The sequence below is a fragment of the Cinclus cinclus genome, chromosome 1, assembly GCF_963662255.1.
Source record: "Cinclus cinclus chromosome 1, bCinCin1.1, whole genome shotgun sequence".
NCBI lineage: Eukaryota > Metazoa > Chordata > Aves > Passeriformes > Cinclidae > Cinclus > Cinclus cinclus.
The window spans coordinates 40,823,876-40,846,703 of NC_085046.1; the positions used below are offsets into that span (position 1 = coordinate 40,823,876).

Consider the following 22,828-nt stretch of genomic DNA (forward strand, 5'->3'; position numbering starts at 1 on the left):
TACTAAAGAGCAAATATGTAAGGATTTTTGGATTAAAAGCTACCTTATTTTAACTTGCTAAACTGACTTAGATGTGCAGCCACAACACTGTAGATACTTTTAATTCCTGTCAGCTAAGGAACCTTATGTTGCCGTAATTTGCACGGAGTGGTTTGATATCTAATGTTTGATTCTTGCTGGATTTATCCTTTGTCGTGTTACAGAGAAGTTAGAGTAACTGACTATTGACAATTGTACAAAATAATTTCTGCTAAAGCTCTTCTATGGTGCTATAACTGTTTATGTGTTCTGCCAGAAATAAGATTGTCACTGCTTAAATATTATCTGTGGTGTGAAGGATCTGGAGCTTTTCTAAAGGTCCTGTTTACTTTTTACCATGTCTTGTATTTTACAGGGTAGCAGTAGTCTGCCAGGCCATCTTGCATTCAGACTGATGTCTTAAATTTCACTGAATGGAAAGTGAAGTTGGTTCAAATGCATTTTGGGTGTAGCTGGTACTTTTTCGATTGCGTATAGGTGACTTTATTATTTAATAGAGATGAAGCCTGTGCCACATACTTCCAAGCTGTTAAAATATAATTAAAATACCTGCAATGAATAGTAAATTTCCTTTGTTGTACTCTATATTTCAGACTATTACAAAAGCTTGTCTTCACTTCTGCACACATAGTCGATCTTGCTACGAGATAGCAGGTATTTTGAGGTCAGTTTAATAGGGAGTTCACTGTACACATTTAGGTGCTACAGGTTGTTTCTCTATACTAGAATATGGTGAAAAAAAGTGGCTTGGAACCTAGCTGTCCTCTGTTTCCTGTTACTTCTTACGAAGCTGTCATGTTCACCTCAATGACTTTTAGTACCATATTTTTCACAGAAAGGATATTTTGCTCTTAAAATATATTGTTCAGCTAATAGCCTTTTAATTCCTTCCTGCCAAGCAGATCCTCAGGTATCAGCCTTTAACTTAGAAGACCTTGGAGTTAAGCTGTCTCCATCATGCTTAAAACAAGTACAGCACAAATCTGGTCTGGAAAAACACCCTCTTGAACATACTCTTGAATTCATGCAAAGCCTGCAGAGTTGCAGCATACATGGTTGATTGTGCCACAGAGTAGCCCAAGAGTACTCAGAAAAAAAACAAACATAGTTCTGTAAGGTTTTTTGAGTTTGTGGTAGTTTATACTGTATTGAGGAGAGAATTGATGCCTCTCAAGAAGCTGATGCTGTCAAAAGGTATAGAACCAACATTGTCATTAATTTGGATGTCAGCTGTAGTGTGGTATCAGGGGTAAAGTGCATGTCCATAAAAAAGAGAACAAGCATTCAGTTATTGCCTGTAAAAATTTAAAATCATTGTGTTTCCATCTTGTCTTTGAAACCTCTTGGGAATTTTGACTGTCCCAAGAAAAATGTCATCATCACTTTCTTCTTAGGTCTAAAATGTTGTTGCATGTTATGAATAGCAGAATTGACTGGCAAAGTATGCCTTTTAATATTACTAAAACCAATGCTTTTCATAATAATTTGCCTTGAGATATGGAGTAGTTCAAAAGCAAGATAGAGGAAAAAGTAATAAAAAATCTAATAGGCATCAGGGGAAGTGTCTGAAGTTGTAGACAGATATACGCCCACTACGTGGTGATGGGAAGCATATCGTGGTTTCGAATGGTGTTATATTGTGTGAAAAATACAAATTTTTATCATGGAGTGCTCTCAAAAGCTCACAGTTTCTTAGCAAGAATACTGGAGGTGCCCTGGGTTCTCTGAAGAAGCTGAGTGACTGTATGCTTCTTGTAGAATTTTATATCATTAAGCTACTGGCAGCATGCAGTTCCTGATTTTAGCACTTGCGAAGCGTAACATCTTACTGCAGGCAGGGAAAATTCCATGCCAAGCAGTGGCAGTAGAAAGGCTGTAATCCTTCTTAAACACATTGGGGACATTCTGATATTCTTAATGGTTATTATTAATGGTTATTCTATAAACATTCTGGTATTCTTCGGGATTTCCATTGAGCTTAGTGAATGTTGGGCCTCAGAAAAATGGATGCCCTGCTGATTGTGTTATCCACCTTTTTTCTGCCTTGGCTTTCTCCTGGTTTACCTTCAGGGATTATTCTAAAGATATTACAAAAGGGAGTTTTGTTTCTCAGCTGGATTCCAGGAACAGAAATGTCTTCCTCATTTGACTCAAAATTTCCATCAATTTTGAAGTTTTGAAGTCCATCACTGCAAAACTTCCTGCCATTGTGTTACATCGTCATTCTTACTAATCTTAGTATAACAAGGGAGCCTTTGTCACATTTTTCTGAGTGGGTGGGTTCATCCAGAGTTATGAAATCTGAAATCAGAAGTAGGTCCATGACCAGCTTTGAACCTGAGGAAACTCAGAATGGCATACTGCTGTCAATTATTTTGTCAAAGGCTTGTGATTGACAGTCAGCTTGAAGGCTGTGTATTTCTCTTTTGAAATGGCCCTACTTGCATCAAAACCCGTACAGACCATCAGAAGCTCTGTAAATGTAGGGCAGTCTCAGGAGCCACCACAAATACTTGATATTATCTCAGAATGATAAAAGTCATTACGTATCCAGGTACTTTGATAGAAAAATGAAAAGATTAAACAATCAAAAATCACATATTTAACCCCCTAAAACCATGAGAATTAGGATGATACTAAACTGTGCATCATTCAAAGCTTTTTTTTTTTTTCTGGTGGACTTGTCTTAATAATCATCTTTCAATCAAGTTTAGCAAGAACTGTGCAAACCTGTTCTGTGTTCTTTGTGAAAGATGGGGTAGAGTTCATGTGCTCATGACTCCCGGGGTGGTTACTGTCCGGGGAGGTACAGAAGCTTGAGTGTGCAAAGTGATAACAATTTCCACATAAAACGATGGTAGGTGTGTATCCAGAGAAATTGCAAAAAAAGAATTTGTGGTCGCATAAGGACTTAAAACATATATCAATGTGCTAATTAGGGACAAATCATGTAGTGTCTGTATTAGACTTAGAACCTCATAAAACCATTCCACTGACATTAATATAAGTTAAAAAGAAAGGAATGTGAGATTTTTCTGAAATAAAATTGCCTGGTTGTTCGTCCATTTTGCAGAGTCAGTTTTGGCTCAGGTAAACAGAGGACCACCCTCTATCTCATGGACTCTTACACATGAGAGAGTTAGACCTTGGTGTATGTTTTCTCCAGTCTTACTGTGAGGTCTAACACCCTTAGGTTTGGCTTGTGGGCACTAGGAAAGTCTCTTCACATGTCTTAAGTATTTCTGCATGTAGGTATTGCTGCTCCAAATTCTAATTTTGCTTATTTGAAGATGGGTTAAGTGTCCATACATACTTACCAAGGTTATAAAGTAACACAAGTAAAATTTTCCTGATGAGAAAGACTTCCTTAGTGCCTTGGATTCATTATGTGATTCATAGGTGCTACACTTCCATTTTAAAAATCTTGTGCAGAACTCATTGTGTTAATTGCTCATTTGCAGATACAGAACTCAGAATGCGAATTGCAGAATGCTGTGCTTGTAGTATAGTCTGTGGGCAAGCAGGTGTTTTAAAATTTAATTTGGAATACTGTATATATGTTTCTTTGTTTCAAAGGAAGTTAGTGAAGTTTCTCATTAGATTTTCCATAAAGTGTTGCTGAATATGTTCCTCCTTTGGATGCAAAGAATATGTTGGATATAGAGTCAATCCACAGTTATCTTTTTGACGAATCTAGACTTGCCATCTCTAATTAGATTCTGTATGGCCGAATTGATTCTGTAATCTACATTTGCATTAAAAACTGACTCCTAGAATTACTCAGATAGCTTGTAGTGTTCACAGTTTGTATCTTGTCATTTTTCTGAGTCTGCAGATGTGAAAATTTTGTGCATCTGCAGCTGAAGACTTTTAGAGCACAGAAGCCATTATAATTGAAGGCTTAGAAAATTTTCAACAGATTCTGCTTGTAAGGAGATTACATATTCTCAGATGGCTGTAAAATGCTGGATAAAAAGTCTAGATGATGGGGCAATAATAGCATGAAATTGATTGGGGTTTAGACAGTCTCCATTCCCACAAGAAGCAATACACTGATCTTGCACTCTCTTGGAATGGAGGGGTCAAATGAATTCCATTGCTGTCAGTGTAATTTGCCTTAAGTGTTGTTAAGATCTGGATGAAGTAACTGCACTGCCATACATGTGCTATTCTTTTCTGTATGTTCTTTTTTCTCAGTGGGCTGAATTTTATTTTAATACTCACCTTAAATAGTACTTTGTCAAGAAAATACTAAACCTAGGGACCTCAAAGACATCTCTTTATAAATATAGCAGTAATTGTTGCTGGGAAGTGCTGGAGAATTCTGTAGCTCCTGGATAGAAAGTGATTGCTGTGACTAGCATTAAGTAATCATCCTACAATATTGCCTTGTGTCATCAAAAAGACAGTTCATAGCAAGGAATAAAAATCAAACCTAAGCATGAACAGATAGTTAAGATTATGTATTAACAGAGCAGAATATAAAAGTGAAAACTTCACAGGCTTTGCGTTGCAAGTTGCCTAGTTAAGCTTTCTAAATTAATGTTGCTACTAAAAAAAAATTATGCCTGTTTCAGTTGTTTTGCTGTTGCTGCTTTTACTCTGTTCTGTGTTAAAATATATGAAAGCAGAACTGTATTTTTATTAACTTATCTCCAGTTGCCTACTGAATAATCTGTAATGTAGGTATCTCCAGCAGTGCCACAAAATTAATGGTACCATACACAGAGCACTTAGGTGATCATTAGAGCATGCCCCCAAAGGTTCACACTACACTACCAGCCTAGTTTGGTGGTTGGGGCTTTGAATTCTGAAATGTGCAGACTTAGGATTGTTTATTCCTTTAAAGCTTAGCTTGGAGGAGGAAATAGTTCAAACTACAGACATGACAGAAAGAGGCAAGGAGAACAGCAGAGCATAATTTTTCCTCCTAGAGCATCAACTGAAATAACTCAGTGCTTCCTGGTGTAAGGCCCATAACTGAATATTAGCAAGTGTGTATCTTCTTCACGGCATGGACTGAGAACTTGAATATTTAACTCAGTTTTTCTAGCTAAGTATTTAATTAACATGTGCTTCACATAATTTTGTTCTTTATTCTTCTCAGGTCTGTTTCAAATTGACTTGCCTCGAGGGGGTGAGGGAGGGTGGAGAGAATCTTGGGAAATGGGTAATCTGTTTCCATACCTCAAGATAAGATGGATGTAAGGGTTGAGGGTGGCAGAAAAGGGATCCTTGTCCTTCACTCTGGTTCTGTCACATCATGCTGCATACTGTTTAGTCAGTGCACCAGCAGTGTACTTCAGTTCCAGTGTCTCCTTGGGTAAGATGGAGTAGGTCAGAAGGAGGGCTGGATAAAAGCCCTAAATATTACCTCTTATTGCCGCTGCTGCTGCAAGTGAAGAACTGGGGCAGGCAGCGATCCCCAAACCTGACATGCAACCTCTAACCATCACTGGCTGTTCTTACCTCCACTCTGATTCCTCCCTCGGCTGCAGCCCCTGAATCTCCCAGATGCAGGTGTAGGCAAAGGTAGCAGTTTTTCTAATATTTTCCAGGGTTGTTTTACACCCCTGTGAAACCTATAGATTGTTGCAGGTACTGTGATAGCATTGCAATAGAAATACAATACCACTGTGCTGCATTTCAAGCACAGTTTGAAAAGTACCAAGATAGTAAGACGGTGTGACTGGTTTGTGATGCTCACTGTTAGCAGCGCTCTACATTCTAGCTTAAAGGGAAGCAGTTTCACAAGGTTCAGGCTTGTTCCTGACAGAGCAAAATGCTGTGAAGGGCTAAGTGGTATCAAAGCATAATGCTGGGTCATATGATTACCAAACTATACTTTTGTCTGGTGCACTGCCCATTGCTGCCAGTTTGTCCATGCCCAAAACTGGCTTTGATATGCAACATCACAGCAACCTTTTCCTGATGTGTGCATATGTTTATGTTGACATTTTAACTTATTTTTGTTTGCAGGTAACCTAGTGGAAGGTGTAGTGGGCGCTTTTTTTCTTTTTAAGTCTAAGTGAGGTGCTGAATTAAGCTTCTAAATATTTTTAGTTTTTGTCTCTAGAAGGTTATGTCATATTCTCATAGGTCTTCTCACAGTGAAAAATGAATGTATCTATAGTATTGCCAGTAATTTCTTCTGTAAAGACATGCCCAGCTGTCACTGCGTGCTTCCATTTGTGCCAAAAGAATCACTTTTTTGAAAGACAGGCTAATAGATTTGTGTCTGTCTAAGAGCATATTAGGAGGGAAGATTAAATTCTTACCTCCAAAGTGGTAGGAGTAAAATGCTGTTACATTGCATTTCAATTTTGAGTGGTAATTCGTTCTTATTGAGGACTTAATTGGATGCTACCAAAGCTCAAGACAGTTGTTCACATCCTTCTGAAGTCAGTTACGAAGATTTGCTATTTGGAAACATGAGGAGAATGTCAATATGTATTCTTCTTGCCTATTTCATTTGTTTAACAAATCTTTTGATGCTGTAAAAGTAAATACTAGTCATACTTTTGTAGCCTCTGTGAGTTTGACTCATGACTTAAAAATTCAAGAGTAATCCATGTTAGTAAACATCTTTCTTGTTCCCTTTTTGAAGTTCTAGGATAACAATATTCGCTGGGTTTTCAGTGTTTTCAGTTCAGTCTAGCTGGATGGATTCCGTGTGTCCTGTGCAATATGAAACTCCTGATTTGTTACATACCATACTGCAGGCACTTGGCACTAAACAAATGAACAACAGACCTTGCTATCTTAAGATAAGAGGCTAATTTTACAGGTACAGCATTTCAGAAATTATATTAGAGTTGACAGTTCAGAACTGGAGAATTAATTAATATTTAGAAATCTAGTTAAACGAGAACAGTTGTAGGCTTATTAGAAACCAATGTCACATTGGTGTTTGAATCAAAGATTTCTAGGGCAGAATGACTGATGTTCATGTGAATGTTCTTATATAAACATGACTAATGACTTCTGAAAGTCCAGAGTTTTATCAGTTAATGTATCCTATATATCCGCTCATTTAACAGACATAAGAAGGTCTTCCTCAAAGTACTTCACTCTTTGTTATTTACTTATTTTTAATATCATTTGACTGACACTGTGGTAGTTCAGCCACTTGAAGTATGCAAATTTGCTGACATCTGAACCTGAATTTCAGTTCTTTTTGTTCTTCCACGGTGTAGTGTGTAGATGAAGAAATCTCCTCATGACCTCAGTGTGGCTTTATTTCAGATAATTCTCGTACAGATTAAACAATTAGGAACTTAATGGGGTTTGCAGTTTTAAGTGACCTTAGCTTTATTCTGTGGAAATTAATTGTTTCAAAGTAAACCTGTGATACTTTGGGAATTCTAGATATGCAAAAGAATTTGATTTAGTTTAAAAATTTTTGTCAGAAGGGATGCATATTTCTGATGTAAGGGGATACTTCCATAAAATAGATAAAATGAAAAACACACACAAGCTTTTCTAAGCTTGTCTAGCAGTGTCATTGGAAGTCTTTCGTGGTATTTTGACCATCTCACCTGTTTTCTGTTGTGGTATTGCATTTAGTCACCTGAACTTCTTTAGCTAATGAATTTCACATGGTTAACTGAAATTCAGTTAGCATATCTATTAGAAGGGTTGGCTTTGTGAATATTGCTTGTTTTAGAAGTTCTGTTCACCAAGGCTTTTCTCTATAAAGCTTCACGTTGTCAGAATTTGTAGCTTTTTTAGTTCAGACTTTGAATGAAAGAGCTGCTGTTTTAGGATAACATGCACTGTAGTGATTCTTGCAGCCTTACACCTAATTTCAAGAACAAATGGACATTTTAACCATTTTAAAGTTTTGTTGTCAGGTGTTTGAGGTATTTTGTGCCGGGAAGGTAGAAGATGAATGCTTTAATAGCTGTCCGTTGGTGTTTTCTAATGGTTTTTACACAGTGTGGGAGGCTGAACTGAAGGTGTGCATGAGAGACCTTTTGTTGTACAAGAAATTCTCTGCCACAAATAATTTACAAACTTTGAAGGTGGATCTTCATCTACTGTGGTTCTGAATTGTATAAATTCTTACTGACTGAAAGAAGTTTGATTGTGTGAATAAACAGACTGATTCCTGTTGCCTGGTGTTGAATGAGTCGCCTGTCAATTTTACATGAAGTAGCGGAGCAGCAAATGTGGCATGTAGCTATCCTGTCTCAGAATGGGAGTCTTGCATTGACTGCACATGGTAGACTTTATTTGAAAATGAGTAGTTTTAGAAAGGAATAAAAAAAAATAAGCAGACTTGTTGTATCAGAGCGAAAGAAAACCTTTTAATGTTTATGCATAAAAACGAACTCACCAAAAACTGTAAACTGTCAGTAACTGAGAACTTGCTAATTTACTCCACAGATTTTGAGAGGATCATTGTACTTACATAGTAGATGAGATGCTAAAGTTCGTGATTTTTATCTTATCCTTCTGTTTCTTTCTAGGTTTAACTATAGATCAACACATCATCTTGCATCTCATGGGTTTTATGAATTTTTAAATTGGTTTGATGAAAGAGCATGGTATCCACTAGGAAGAATAGTAGGTGGAACTGTAAGTATTGTAATAATGACTTTATTAAAATAAAATCAATTTAATAACTAAAAAATAATTAAAGATCACTTTTCAGAAAGTTTTTTGGATTTTCAATACAAATTTGACATTGCTGAAAGGAGAATCTTAAGAAGAGATCTTAATAGGAGAATCTTAAGAAAATATGCTTTTAATTGTCAAATTGCTACAGAGGGAATATCAAGATGTTTTTAGTTTTCACCTGCAGAAACTAAGTCAACATGCCTTAGTCTTTATCCAATAGTGCATTGTGACCAAGAAATACAGAACTTCCTTACATATGAAATTCTAATAGTAACAAATAAGGGTATTATGACTTCTGCAATTCTGGTGTATTAAAACAGGAAAAGCATTTTTAAAAAAAAAAAAATCTTTTCTTTAAAATAGTTACCTAAATCTTTAAAGTACAAGTTTTAATGCAATGATGTATGCTGAGTAGGCTTCATGTACGTATGGAAAAAAGTTAGGATTTTACTGGGTGAAGACCTTGTGAAATGGCATCAGTGTGGCATCTGATCATCGTCATCATTTGTGCATCACCTCTACAAGGCATCAGGACTAGTTAAGATTGGTATCAATGCACATTACAAGAGAGAAAATGTGTACAAAAGAATGTTACCAAATCAGAATGCAAATATCATTCATTGGAATAGCTTTAGTATTACTAAGTAATGCAGCCATGTGTTTTTTACTGTGTGAAAGTTCATGAAAGCTTTTTAATGATAGTATAGACCACTTAAAGGCGTTTACAAGTTTTTTGTAGGAGTTAGATGACCGTTTGTTTTAGTATCTTAGAGATACTGGACAGTCTTTGTGAAACGTGTAAGTGCATGTTTTCCATACCTGACTTTTACAATGCAAAACCTCTTAGGAAAAAGAACTGAAATGCATGCAGGGGAATGTTCAGTCATCTGTTAGTTTAATTTAGTACAATGCCCTTCATAGTTTTTGAAAAAAACTTAGGTAGGTGAAGTACATATTAACTTTTCTAGGATGTATTGATTTTTCTAATGTTGATAAATGTGGGAGGGTATAATTCCTATTAAGAATATTCTAAAGTTCTCCAATATTCTGTGGTGGGTTCAATAGATTTGTGTAAATCTATGCTACCTTTCCTGGAGCACATCTTAATTCAATTTTACAGAACTTTTAGTCCTTCATATACAAAGATGTCTCTAGATATCTTACAGAAATATAGTACTTGATTGGCTGACCATCAGCTTTTCAACATTAAAAAATTAGATCTTGTTGAAGCACATTTTCTTTACTCATTGGTACCAAGAAGTTAAAGAATAGCATGGCATATTTTAAAGGAAAATGGACATGACTGGGAACTTTTGGCTTTCTTCTTGATGTATTAGGCTCTTGGGGCTTGTTTTATTTTTTCCTTTAAACTGGTAGCTGGCTTGAAATTCTCTTGCAGGTTTTGGTTTCTGCTTCCATAACTTAATAACAAATTCTTTTCATTGTATGATAAATGTCAAACAAGATGGGATATTATCTGTATGCTGCTCATTCATTTATGAAGTAGATTATATGTTATTGTTAGCATTTTAATAGAATTTAAAGAGCCTAAGCTATTCAGTGGTGTTGTCAAAACACAATTAAAATAGCACTAAAATAATTCTGTTAACTTATGCTAATACTCACTGCTTATGTCAGTTTAAAAAATTATTGTTTCATTGCAAGTTCTATGTAAATAAACATACCACGATAGTTTTCTGTAATAACCTAGTATTGTGTTTTGTTTTGGTTTTTATCTCCATGTAGGTATACCCAGGACTGATGGTGACAGCAGGCCTTATACATTGGATTTTAAATATGCTTAATGTGACAGTCCATATAAGAGATGTATGTGTGTTTCTAGCACCGGTTTTTAGCGGCCTTACAGCTATTTCTACTTTCCTGCTCACGAGAGAACTGTGGAACCAGGGAGCAGGGCTTTTAGCTGCCTGTTTTATCGCCATAGTTCCAGGTTACATATCCCGATCAGTAGCAGGATCATTTGACAATGAAGGCATAGCTATTTTTGCACTGCAGTTCACATACTATTTATGGGTAAGTAATTGCTGAGTCTTTTGCTTTGGAAAGGTTTTTTGATTCCTCCTCCAACCAAATGACTGATTTTTCTTAGAATCCATTGAATTCTTATTTTCCTCCCTCTCATCCCTCTTCCTTGGCTCTTGATTAGGCAAGTACTGAGAAGTCACATGATCTGAACCACTCCATAATCATGCTCTTCAGTTTGCTGTGTAAAAGCACACTTCCACTGAAGCATGTGTCCCCTTTAGTAGTAATAAAAGTGATGATGAGCCTGTAAATTTAAAGCAAACAGAGCAGTTGTTTGTTTTTTTTGGTTTGGAGGTATTAGTATTGTGTGTATCAAATGTTAGCCTCCTTTTATAGCTGGTGAAAAGCAGTAGTCTCTGAATATGAGGTGCTTTAAATTGTCTTCTGGGAAGACTTTTGACTCTGTGGAGGGTCTGGGCTTTGAGTTAAGGATCCAAATTAAATAGTCAAAGCTGTCTAGAGTCAGATATTAGTGTTACTTGTGTGTGCTTAAAAAAAGCGGTCTTATGTCTTTTTGCCTGTTTGCTAAAGCAGCATGTCTGCCTCTCCTCAATCTGCAGAATTTCATCTGTAAGGTAGTGTTGCAGGAAGGAGTTAAGGGAAGCTGGAATTTTTCTGGACTGTTGGACCTACTTTGTAAATAACAAAAATAGCATAACTATATTGTTGATTCAGCACAGACACTGTAGGGTACTCTCTCTTGTGTATTCTGGAATGCCTGTGCTTTTCATTTAGAGTGGCTCCATGTAAGTACATGTTCACTGTAACTTTCTCCATAATTTTGTCAAGAGTTTTCGTAAGCAGATGCATATTCACAAATATTTTAGCATTAGAATATTTCAAACTTTACAGTTGCTAGGAATATAATGGAAGAGAATTTAATTTTTTCATGACTGAGTGACTGGTGTTACTTAAATGCAGTTTTTTAAAATCTGTTTTTAAAATAAGCTGCAGCTGGAAAGGTGTGCTGTGTTTGATAACAATAATAGAATCAACTTATGTTGTTACTTTAGAATAACTGAGATATGATAGCAGTTACCTGTTCTCATGGAATTCATATTGAATTAAATGGCAGAGTGCAATAACGTTTGCATGAACTCTTGTAAAATCCAATACATTTTATAGACAACTTTCTGGCTTTTTTTAATGTCTGTTCTTCACTCCTGTTCTCCCTCACCACAGTCACCCCATGAGTTTCAGACAAATTCTTCTTCCTGGGGTAGTTTCTGGATCCTGCTAAACCTTTAATAGTATCTGGATGCTCTTGTTAACCTTAAGTGAGGTTTTTTTAAATTACAGAATAGCTCTTTTTTCTATAATGGTAGAGTTGTGTCAGATGCCAGACAAATTAAGGCGTGGATGGTCTTCATTTAGAATTATAAAGTGCTCTAATGTCTCAGAGAAAGTAGCCATTGCAACTACCTTTCTACATCAGATCATAAGGCAGGGAGTTGGATTGTATGCTTTTACTAGAAAAATACACCTAACCTCATTTTGTGTGTCAAAGAAGTCCATTTGTGTTACAGTTTTATGGACGTCAGTTCAGAAGCATAAAATATAAGTTGATGTAGGCTAGAGAAGTTCTCTCAGCAGTTGTTTTGGAATGAAACTTTAGACTATTGTCCAGGATTTGTCACTCATAAATACTTGGTTATTTTTCCAGGTGAAGTCTGTGAAAACTGGGTCAGTCTTTTGGACAATCTGCTGCTGTCTATCGTACTTTTACATGGTAAGGCTTTTATATATATAATAGCTAAACTATTTGAGTAACTTACATAATCCATCTGTTGACAAAGAAGAAAAGAATATTTTCATCTTTGTTGGAGTCATAGTATAAAGTTATTGCTTTGTATTGTTATTAAAACCTTAAATATATGACTAAACAACGTAATATGTAAAGTATTTAATTCAACTTGATTAAAGCACTTTTTGGGGGAAAAAAATGAAATATAATAACTTTACTTACAAATTTTTCCCATGCTGTGAATAGGTGTTCTGATTAATTTGGATGTTAATTTGGGCACAGGTAAATTAAGGTATAATTTTGATATTTATGTGTCTGTGTCATTACTATAATGCGACAGTCAGAATATTTAGAATGTAAGGACAAAGTTACATTTTTATAATTTTGAAAGCTATTTCTATAGGTATAATTATGCCATAAAGTAAAGCTTACCACGAAAACTGATGAATTACTTCAGTGTCATAATAAATGATCATAAATGCCCTTTTCATTCTTGAACTGTGAAAATGGAGGCTATTGCAGAGATTTTCCTAAGGGCTAACGGAGGGGAAAAACAGTAGTAAAAATGAGAAGATAAAACTAATAGAAAAATTGAAGGAATTGGTTTTCCCCCTCCTCCATGTTCTGAAACCTTAGACTTAAAGAAGTCTCCTGTTTGAATCAAGGAATTGTTTTTTTCCCCTAACTGATAAACTTTGGGGCTGTATGAAAAATAAATTATCCTCAAAATAGCCAGTGGTGGGACAGCCACGCTAATTGCTTGGTGGTAGTTAAGATTGAGGTCTCAAATAACTGCTTTTCTGCCATCAGTTAACTAGGTTTGCAAGAACAAGAAACTTCTGGAATGGTTTATGTGCCTTAAAGTCAAGGTTAATTCAGAGGTTGTCTGGATGCTGTCTAATTTTCTTCTATCTTTAATCCCCATTTGGTTTCCTGGGAGATTTTTGCAGTTAATATAGGAAGTAATAGTCCTGTGTTTGTCACCAAAGAGGCTAAGATAGCTATTTCTTGTTAAGAGTACATTTATTTCATTCTATTTCTCCTCCTTTTTGCTATATTGCTTAATAGAGAGCCACTTCTTTATACACAGCATTGCTGTTTATATAGCATTATAGTGGAAAGGTCCTGTAACTTTGGTACATGTTTAAGTGCAGTCCGAAAGCTGAAAGTAAGTTTTTGAATTGTTATATTTATATACCACAGGTTTTTTTATATCATGCCAGTTTATTGGTAAGATTCTCTATAAATGTTCCTTTATAAACATAAAGATAACAAATACAATACTTTCACAATTTTACTGCTAAAAATCACACAATAATAGGTTCTTACCATCTTGGTGTGTGGGATTGTATGTGAGAGTATCTGATCATGTGTGTGCATGGTATCAGAACTTAAGAATCAATTTCATCATGACAATCAATCCTTGAATGTAAATAGGGGGGGTGCTGTTATTTTCTTTTCAAGTTCTATCAGCTCATGAAAGGTTTAAATTCATCTGTAGTTTAGCTTCAAATCTCAGTGATTAGATGATAGAATTTTATTTTATTTTATTGTATGTACTTCATCCCACATAGGTGATGGCTTTCCTTACATTGTATTTCCCTTTCGGAAAGAATTTTGAGGAATAGCCTTCTAGATATTTTGCTTGAGTAAATCTTTAGGACAAAGCATAATCATATTATTTGTTTCATTGTAATAATTTGTTTTTCTCTGATGGAATTACTCATTTTCAGTGTAAGTTGGAAGGTAGATCACAACTTTGAGGTAGTAAGAGTCAGTCCTTGAATAGGAAGTTTGGAGAACAGCTTAAGAGGCAAGTGGATATTGCATGAACTGACAAATCTTTCCTGATAACTGAATCTGCCTTATAATATATACCTAACTCACTGTGGTAATCTGACTCATAGCCTTGTACTGCCTTCAATATAGAGAAGGGTGTTTTCTCCTTGGATCTATATTTTTAGCCTTCATTTTACTTCATCAGATTCTGCTTCATATGGCTTTTCATGACAAGGAGGTAAAATAAAGGAAAGCTTTACTCTGAAGCAATCCTGTAGGAATAATAGCATGTCTCTGTTCTTTTTGCAAATCTGTGAGGATGCCTCAGTTTTGTTTGAAAAGTTCCAAAGTGCTTCTTCAGTATAATTTTTGGTGCTTAAATTTGGGTTCATATTTTGATAATTAGGTTTGCAGGTCTCTGGTCCATGCAAACTCTCACCTGCTTCATTCAAACCTTTCCCTGAATTTGACAGTGTTCTATTTCCATGTTTTAACTCTATTCTGTCTTACTTGTCTTTATACAGTATTTTCTCCCATTAAATAAACTTCCCTGTGTAAAGTGTGATACTTCATACAAGTAATTAGGCAATAGGGTTTTGATAATCTGAAATTATTTACTAGAAAACTCTAGATTTTTTATTCTACTTGTTTCACATAGTTTGAATTGCTTACCATACAGTTTGAAATGCTGGGGTTTGTAGTATTAGTGACAAAAGACAGTAATACTTGTCTTCTTGATTTTTTTTTTAGAATCAGTTCTATAGAACATAATAATCTGGGTTTCTTTTTGGGTTCTAGGGCTTTAAAAATAGCTACATTAATCTAAAGCCTAAAGTACAATTGAAGTGAAAACGACATTAGCTACTGTATGCTAAAAATTAAGATCTAGGGTAGGCATGGTGCATATGGGCGAAGTCTAGACTGTAATTTGATAAAACAATGTGTTAAAATACAGATTGTCTAGTCAATATGAGCCCTTTTAAATATCTTAGGAATTTCAATAACACATTGTAATGATAGCTCATTAAATCCTTACCTAAACCAGCAATCAGTGATCTGTTAATACCACTGTAGTGTTTCAGTTCTAAGTACACCATAGCACTCCTCAGCAGCTCTTGTTGCCACAGGTCTGCAATATCTATAATATTGTTGTATATCATTCCACAGTGCTCAGTCCTGCTTTCATGTGCATCTACACTCTTCCTTTTGTTTATTTCCTTCCACTGCAACCTGCACTGGCTGCTCTGCTCCTGGAGTTCTGCTCCTGGAGGTGTACCTTGCTCTCTTTCCCCTTTCTACCTGGAGATAATGTTCCCTGTCCTCAGCAAAAAGTGCATGATGCTAGATTTGTGAAAGCAAAGTTTTGAATCCTACATGAGATCATAGACTATCCTGAGTTGGAAGGGACCCACAAAGATCAACCAACTCATGGCCCTATAGGTCCTATCACTGCCTTGTGTTGCAGCCTTCACCATTGGGAAAAGCCTCCAGCATCGCATTCTCATTTGCCAGAATGACCAGATTATCTTGGAAGGAGGAGATCCAGGAAGGGTAGCCTATGAAATCCATCAGCCCATTTCAAGCACTTCTGATATGTGGGCTTTGTTGTGGTTTGTTTTACTTTTATAATACCCATTGAGAAGGATTCTGGTGGTACTAGTAGTAGTTCTGACTGCTTGTATAGATGGGCTATGTGTTTTCTTGTTAGAGCATCAGGATGTAAAAATCCTATAAATGAGCTGTCCTAAGAATTTGCAGATATTTTCAGATCTGATTTCCTGTTCCATTTGTCGTAGGTCTCTGCATGGGGTGGTTATGTTTTCATCATCAACCTTATTCCACTGCATGTATTTGTTCTGTTGCTGATGCAAAGATACAGCAGGAGAGTCTACATTGGTAAGTTCTGTTCATTGCAAAGTCATGCTCAAATACTTAACATGAGATACAAAATTATTGTACTGATATGTTTTGTATTGTGGGTGTTTATGTAATTGCATATCAGATGGAGCTGTTTTAATTTGATTACTGATTATAGTCAGTTATTTTCTACAACATGGAAATAAGGAGTTGAAACATAGTCACACTTCCAAAATTTTGTATATGTAGCAGCTAAGTAATTTTTTCCTTTCTAATGCATGGGAAAGAAAAATGGGTGGTTTGATGTAAAAGAATACTGTTAATAGCTTTTAAATATGCATTACATATGAGTGCCTTTAATAAGGTTTTATATTTTTTCTTTTCCAAATATATAAAACAACTGGTATTTTTAAAAATATACGCCAGAAATTATACAAACATATAAATAAAGATACAGGAAATGTTAAACAGCTGTGTAAGTTTCAGATCACTGAGACAAGGCATGCACAGTAAGAGTCTGTCCACTCCATGGGAATCCTTAAAATTTTATTGGATTAATTGGTCAGCCTTCCTTCCAGTTTCAGGAATGTGTGAATAGGAATCCTGGGAGCCTAACTTTTTTATTGATTTGCCTGACATTTAAATACTGTGTAAACTGTTTTTACTGACACTTTACCAATAAAATCAGTCAGCCATGATGAAGGTGTGTGAATGGAATAATTAGTAAGCACTTCGGGTATTCTGAGATTTAGAAGTTAGCAGGAACATTTTTAATGTGAAGCCTTTACCATGGGTAGGTGGAGAACATAATGTGAGCTGAAGCATAATCACAAGGTGTTTCATATTTGTAAATATATTTTTATTCCTCATTTAATACTGTTTTATCTTTGTATTTTTAATTATTTTAATGGTTTTTTTAGTCCCTCTTAGAGAAATGACTTTCTGTCCATATATATGCACCATTATATGCCACAATAATTGCCCCATTTACTCAAGTTGAGTTTTGAATTTTTGTTATCAAAACTATAAATATTGCTTCCATACTTCTTTGTTACTCTGTGTAATTGGGAATTGGAAATTCATTAAAATTAAAAAAGGAGAGAAAGAAAAAGTTCTAACCCATTTTTAATGTTAGCATTACTTTACTTCTTCATTAACTACTTCTCATCTTAAGGGGAGAGTAATTTATCTTGTTATCCCTTTAAAATTGTTTTATTTAATATTTTCATTTTATGATTTCTATAAATTAGGCAAGAGAAAATTAAATCTACTGGTTATAAAATCCTGAAGTAATATGGTAGCCAGAAACAATAAAGACTAAGTAGTCTTGCTTTTTCATCTTGCAATGAACTAGTCTTTGAACTCATGTGGGGAAAATAGTAGTTCATTGTCATAGGAATTAAAGGGTTTGGCAGATGTTTGTTTTGCAAATAGCTACAGTGTTTTGAGATGTTATTGCCCTTCAGCAGTGAGGGATATGTGCTGCCATGGAGTTGTCAGAGTGAAAATGTGATCACTGCTCTACTGTTCATTGCAACTGCTGTCTTAATTTAAGCTTTCATGGCAGGCCCTAGAGAAGTCTGTACATCTCATATTACTATGTCAGTTCTAGGTATGTTTAACAGGATATTTTTGTAAAACAGGTAAAAATGTTGAAGTACTTCTGAGAGGAAATTCAAGTGTCCTTCACTTCCAAACTATTCAGATAGGGAGAAGAGTTTACAAAAGCTCCTTAAACAGGGAGAATAAAGATATTTGGGGAGTTTCTGTTGCTATTGCTACTATGCCTGCAGCAGTCTCATAATTTTTAAAAAACTACCCATGTGCAGCTAAAACACTTGAAAAATATTGTCAGCTGAGAATAGCTAGTAAAATCTACATTATTTTCATTATTATGGGGAATTTGGGGGGTTTTAATCTCTAGATCAGTTATTTAAATTTATTTCAAGCTAACATGAGCCATTTTATAAAGGATGTGTTAAATTTAATCCAACATAACATAAAGGTAGAGAACAATATTTGTGAGAACCAATATTTTAAGAGTATTCATACACCAAGGAAAAGGTTAATGGTACATGATTGATATATCTGGGAGTATAATTCAGAATCATGTAATGAGTAAAAATTTCCAGAATGTGAAGGGTTTGCCAATTTTAAAGTATTTTAGGGCTGGAAGACAGATAACTTTATTAGCCAGATAGTTTCTGACCTATTTGGCATCAATAGTGATGATGCTACCTCGATTTGAAAACTCAAGCTGTGCTTTTATTTTTTCATCCTGACAATGGCCAGTGCCTTTCATTCAGATCCTCTAGTTTAATCATTATGAACAAGTGCTTACAATTCCAGTATGTTAGCAGAGGGATGAACAACTTCTTTATTCAGATACAGCAACCATTGATATTGTTCTCTGTTATTGTACTCACTCTTTAGTTTCTCATATGTTTAAAAAATAAATGGTTTTACACTTCGAGGGTATAGATTTATGCCGTGTTTGCACACTTCAATTTAATATTTTTTAATTCAGTTTTTTTTTAGGTTCTGTATAATTACCTGAGTATTTAATAAAACACTTGAGGATCTTCCAGAATTTAAAACTTCATTCCAGCAATTCCTTGTTATAGGTCATGGATTTTATCATTCAAACAGTGAACAGGCACATATTTATATCAACTACTTCAATATACTAAAATTTCAGATTGTTTATTTATGGTGATTGTAATCCATTAATTGAAAGTATGTGGCAAATATATGATTATACTTTCTGGAGAAGCTTTTCATCAGGTCTTTCCTGTATTTGTGTGGTGTACTGCAAATTAAATTTTTTGTAAAATTATTTTATCCACAATAGATTAGAATGGTTTTGTTCTGGAGTTGATCAAAGTTATAACCATAAGAACAGCATGCAGGATTCAAAATGAACTTCTTGTTTTTGCAAAGACTCTGCAAACTGTAGAATCTAAAGGAACATGAAAAGGTTTTGATGATACATCATCCTGATGTTTCGAAGTTCTTAGAAAAATTGTCATGTTGTGTAAATTATCTTTTTTTAATAATCTTTTCAATACCAGGTAGTATATAGCTTTTTGAAAGAAGTGGGAGTAAGGAATTGGAGTAGGGATGAGCAGTGCACATAGCAAGTATAGCAGTTGCAAGACTTAAAAAATACGATTTACAGTGGTCTAACAAATGTGAAATGTAGTGATTTATGCCAATCATTGAACTTCCACAGGATGGCAGTGTTGTAACAGTTGCATGGTACAGTAAATGATTTATGTTGTAGTGAATTCTTCAAAAATTGAGCTTCCTACAGGAAAATGCATTTCAATGACTTAAGAGGGCATAGATGAATAGCTAGGCCAAGCTGTGCAATACAGGTGCTTGAAGAAATAAACTGATGCTTGGAAATATCATCCCTGTCACTTCTGATTGGTTTGGGACTCAGACAGTGCCCTGGGATCATAATCCCTCAGCGAGACTACATAGGTGCTGTGGAAACGACACCATTGCTCAGTGATGCACTCTACAGAACTCATCTCATGGAGGTTAGTAAAGGACTCTATGTGAACAGGGATCTCTTAGTAAGATCCAGGCTATCTAAAGCCAGGTAATGGTTTAGGATTTGTAGGACTTAAAAAATCTGACAGGTGGATTATTGCTGTTTACCACTGAAGGAATAGAACTTCATTTGGACTTCAGGTTGGCTGGTTACTTCAGCCAACATGGCTTCAGCCTCATGGCTTTTCACATTTGGTATTTTTATCTTCCCCTTCCATCTCCTCTTCACCATGTAATACTGAGGACCAAAACCCCTTTCAAAATAAAGTATATGAATGTTCATGCACATGCAATAAGAATTCATATTAATGATAGTAATGTTAATATTAATGATGCTCTTGATTCTGTTTTCTGGGGAATTATAAATCCCCAGGGTTGATACAGCTGTATCATACATATCCTTAGTATTTATTTTTAATTCGATTGTTTTTCCATTTCTTGCATTCCCTCTGCTCTTCTGTTATATAAATAGCAATGGTGCCTGTTTGCATTTTCTAAAGAAGTAGTGGACTCTTAAATGTTGTGATTTTTTGAGGTCTGGTCGTTTCAATTTCTGCTCATATAGAAAGCTTCCTATGTCACTTGTCATTTGAGAGTTCTTTCCACATCCATGACTCTCAAAAACAAGATGGGAAGAGAACTTTTTTCAAGCTGGAGAATCTTAGGTAAATGGCTTATTTTCCTAGGAGGAAAAAAAAAAGTGCAGTTAGAACAATACTCCGCTACATCCACTAAAATTGATTGCAATAGACAGCTTTATTCCAGTCAATGAAGAAGATAAGTAATTAGGATGGCTGAAATATTTAATCTAGTACAGTTCTGTTTTGCTGCCAGTGACATTAGGGGAGAAGATGGACTTCTCTTTCAAGATGGAGCCAATGCTTTTTCAAACATGTATTAATTTTGTTCTCATCTTTCTCTTCCCCTCTCCTCACATTTTTCTCTCCTAGCATATAGCACTTTCTACATTGTGGGGTTAATATTATCGATGCAAATACCTTTTGTGGGATTTCAGCCAATTAGAACAAGTGAACACATGGCAGCTGCAGGTAAGAAAATGAAAATTCTGCATCCAACAGCCTGCTTAACACAGGAAAATGTCAAACACTTGCACCTTTGTTTCCTTGTGTCTGAAAAAAAACAGGCTAAAAAAGCAAATTGTTAAAGAAAGAGGTATGATTTAGTGTCCCTTGGGAAGTCTTCTTTCCAATTGACACATTATCCTCTTTTTGTCTGGGCTAATGAAGGTAACATGCTTCCATAAGATTGGATCAATTAGCATTCTGACAAGCACTGACTTTACACACTGATAATCTCTGCTGGTTTGCAATACAGTGTTGCCTTCACACATTGTACAATTGAAACATACCTTACTGGTAACACAATTTTTACTGAGCAGTTTTGTTTTGGAGTTGATAGACTTCTGTAATTTGTCAGAGCAGGCTAAATTACTAATCAGGGGGATGATTTTTAAATAACTGCTTTCAATCTTGTTTTTTGATTTCTTTAAGTTGATTTTTCAGTAGTTGTTGGCAGTCACAGATCTTGATTTCTTGACAGCAATAACCTCTGCCAACACTGCATTGAGGTGCATGCACTGTTTATGTGATATAGTTCAGTTTGTTAGATTCCCCAGGTTTTCTCTTACATTTAGTCACTTACCAAAATGTGTTTGGGACAGTGATGGGGCCATCATTAAAATTTAACACAAAAATACTTTCAAAATGGACACTTACAGCAATCTGAATATAATGGAAAAATAAAAAAATTGCCAAGCTATATTTGGATTCTGAAGAATTGTGCATTTATTTAATGAATAGAATTTTTGTCTCTCTCTAGGACTTGAGAATTAATGAATTTCATTGTGTACCTTGAATTCTTCGTTAATTTGAAAAAAGATTATACACTTAGGTTTTATTTTATTCCTCTGCCAGCCAGCACTGAATTTTGATTTTTGAAAGGATTCATCAGTGGCTTGATCTGATTATATATTGTGAAATGAATAATAACTGAAATACCATGTCCAAATTCTGGGTTTAATGTTAAACTCTGAACAGCCTTTTTGAGGGTGTCAGGTGCTTCACCAGTGAATTCTGGTGTTTCAACACGAACTTTATATAATTCAGTTGACTTAATACTTACTTGGTTTGTTTTTTTTTTTATCAATTCCTGCTGTTTTATTCAGTATCTTAGTTTGTGTATATTTCTGTATTAGCACTGTGTGTTGCCTGAAGTCTGTCTCTTAATTTTTCACCGCATCTAGCTATGTATGTTAACCTGTGTTCTTGTCATAATCAATGCAATCTGGTTTTCAGGTGATTCTCTCCTTTAGAATATTTTATCTCATTGGAAGTTTGTTTTTGCAAGAAAGTGTCATACCTATTAAGTATTAAAGGTTATTTGTCAGAAAGTGATGTTATATTAGTTTCTAGATGTTACGGTGTACCTTATGTTTATTTTTTCCAATTCAAATACGGACAAATATGCTGGTTCTTTGAACTGCTTTTGAGTATTTAAACAAGAACTTTCCTCTTTCCATAGGTGTTTTTGCACTGCTGCAGGCTTACGCATTTTTGCAGTATCTGAGAGACAGATTAACAAAGCAAGAATTTCAGACATTGTTCTTCTTGGGCGTCTCACTAGCTGCTGGTACTGTATTCCTGAGTGTCATCTATTTGACATACACAGGTAAATAAATGTCACACTCATTTACCTTTAGAGCTTGTAAGCCAGATGATCAACATTTGGTTTAGCCTAAAGTAGTTGTTTCAAAATTTTGGACTATTTAATAGGGGTTTTATTTTTGTTACTTAAGATACCATTATTCCAAAAGAATTCTTAGCATCTCTGTTTGTTTCAAGGTCTTCTAAAATATGGTGGCTCGATTTGCTTTTCTGTGTGTAAGTTAGCAAAGTTTTCAGACTGGCATATCAAAACAAAAATCTCAGCATGCAGCCAGATATGTATTCTGTTGCAGTTCTTGGGTAGTGTTGTTTTCATCTTCTGAAATTCACTGATCAGTGTCCCTGCTTCATCAGCTGGAACAGGCCTTGTTCCCTCAGCTTCTGACAGGCTGTGCGATCTGGGCTCCTGACCACCTCACAGCATTCTGATCTCTCTTGATTTTCTTAAGAATCCTCTTGCAGAAGAGGTCACCCACATCTGGACGCTTTATCCCAGGTG

General features: G+C 35.4%; 1 protein-coding gene across 1 annotated transcript in view; it reads left to right on the forward strand.

The window, feature by feature from the left end:
• The window catches only part of STT3B (STT3 oligosaccharyltransferase complex catalytic subunit B), a 50,912-nt gene that overhangs the window by 13,641 nt on the left and 14,443 nt on the right, over nt 1-22,828 (forward strand). Inside the window, exons 2-7 of the mRNA XM_062496541.1 lie at nt 8,511-8,619; nt 10,408-10,695; nt 12,371-12,436; nt 16,027-16,126; nt 20,596-20,694; nt 22,187-22,333. Of these exons, the coding sequence (XP_062352525.1) occupies nt 8,511-8,619; nt 10,408-10,695; nt 12,371-12,436; nt 16,027-16,126; nt 20,596-20,694; nt 22,187-22,333 (809 nt within the window). The remainder of the gene's footprint in view (nt 1-8,510; nt 8,620-10,407; nt 10,696-12,370; nt 12,437-16,026; nt 16,127-20,595; nt 20,695-22,186; nt 22,334-22,828) is intronic.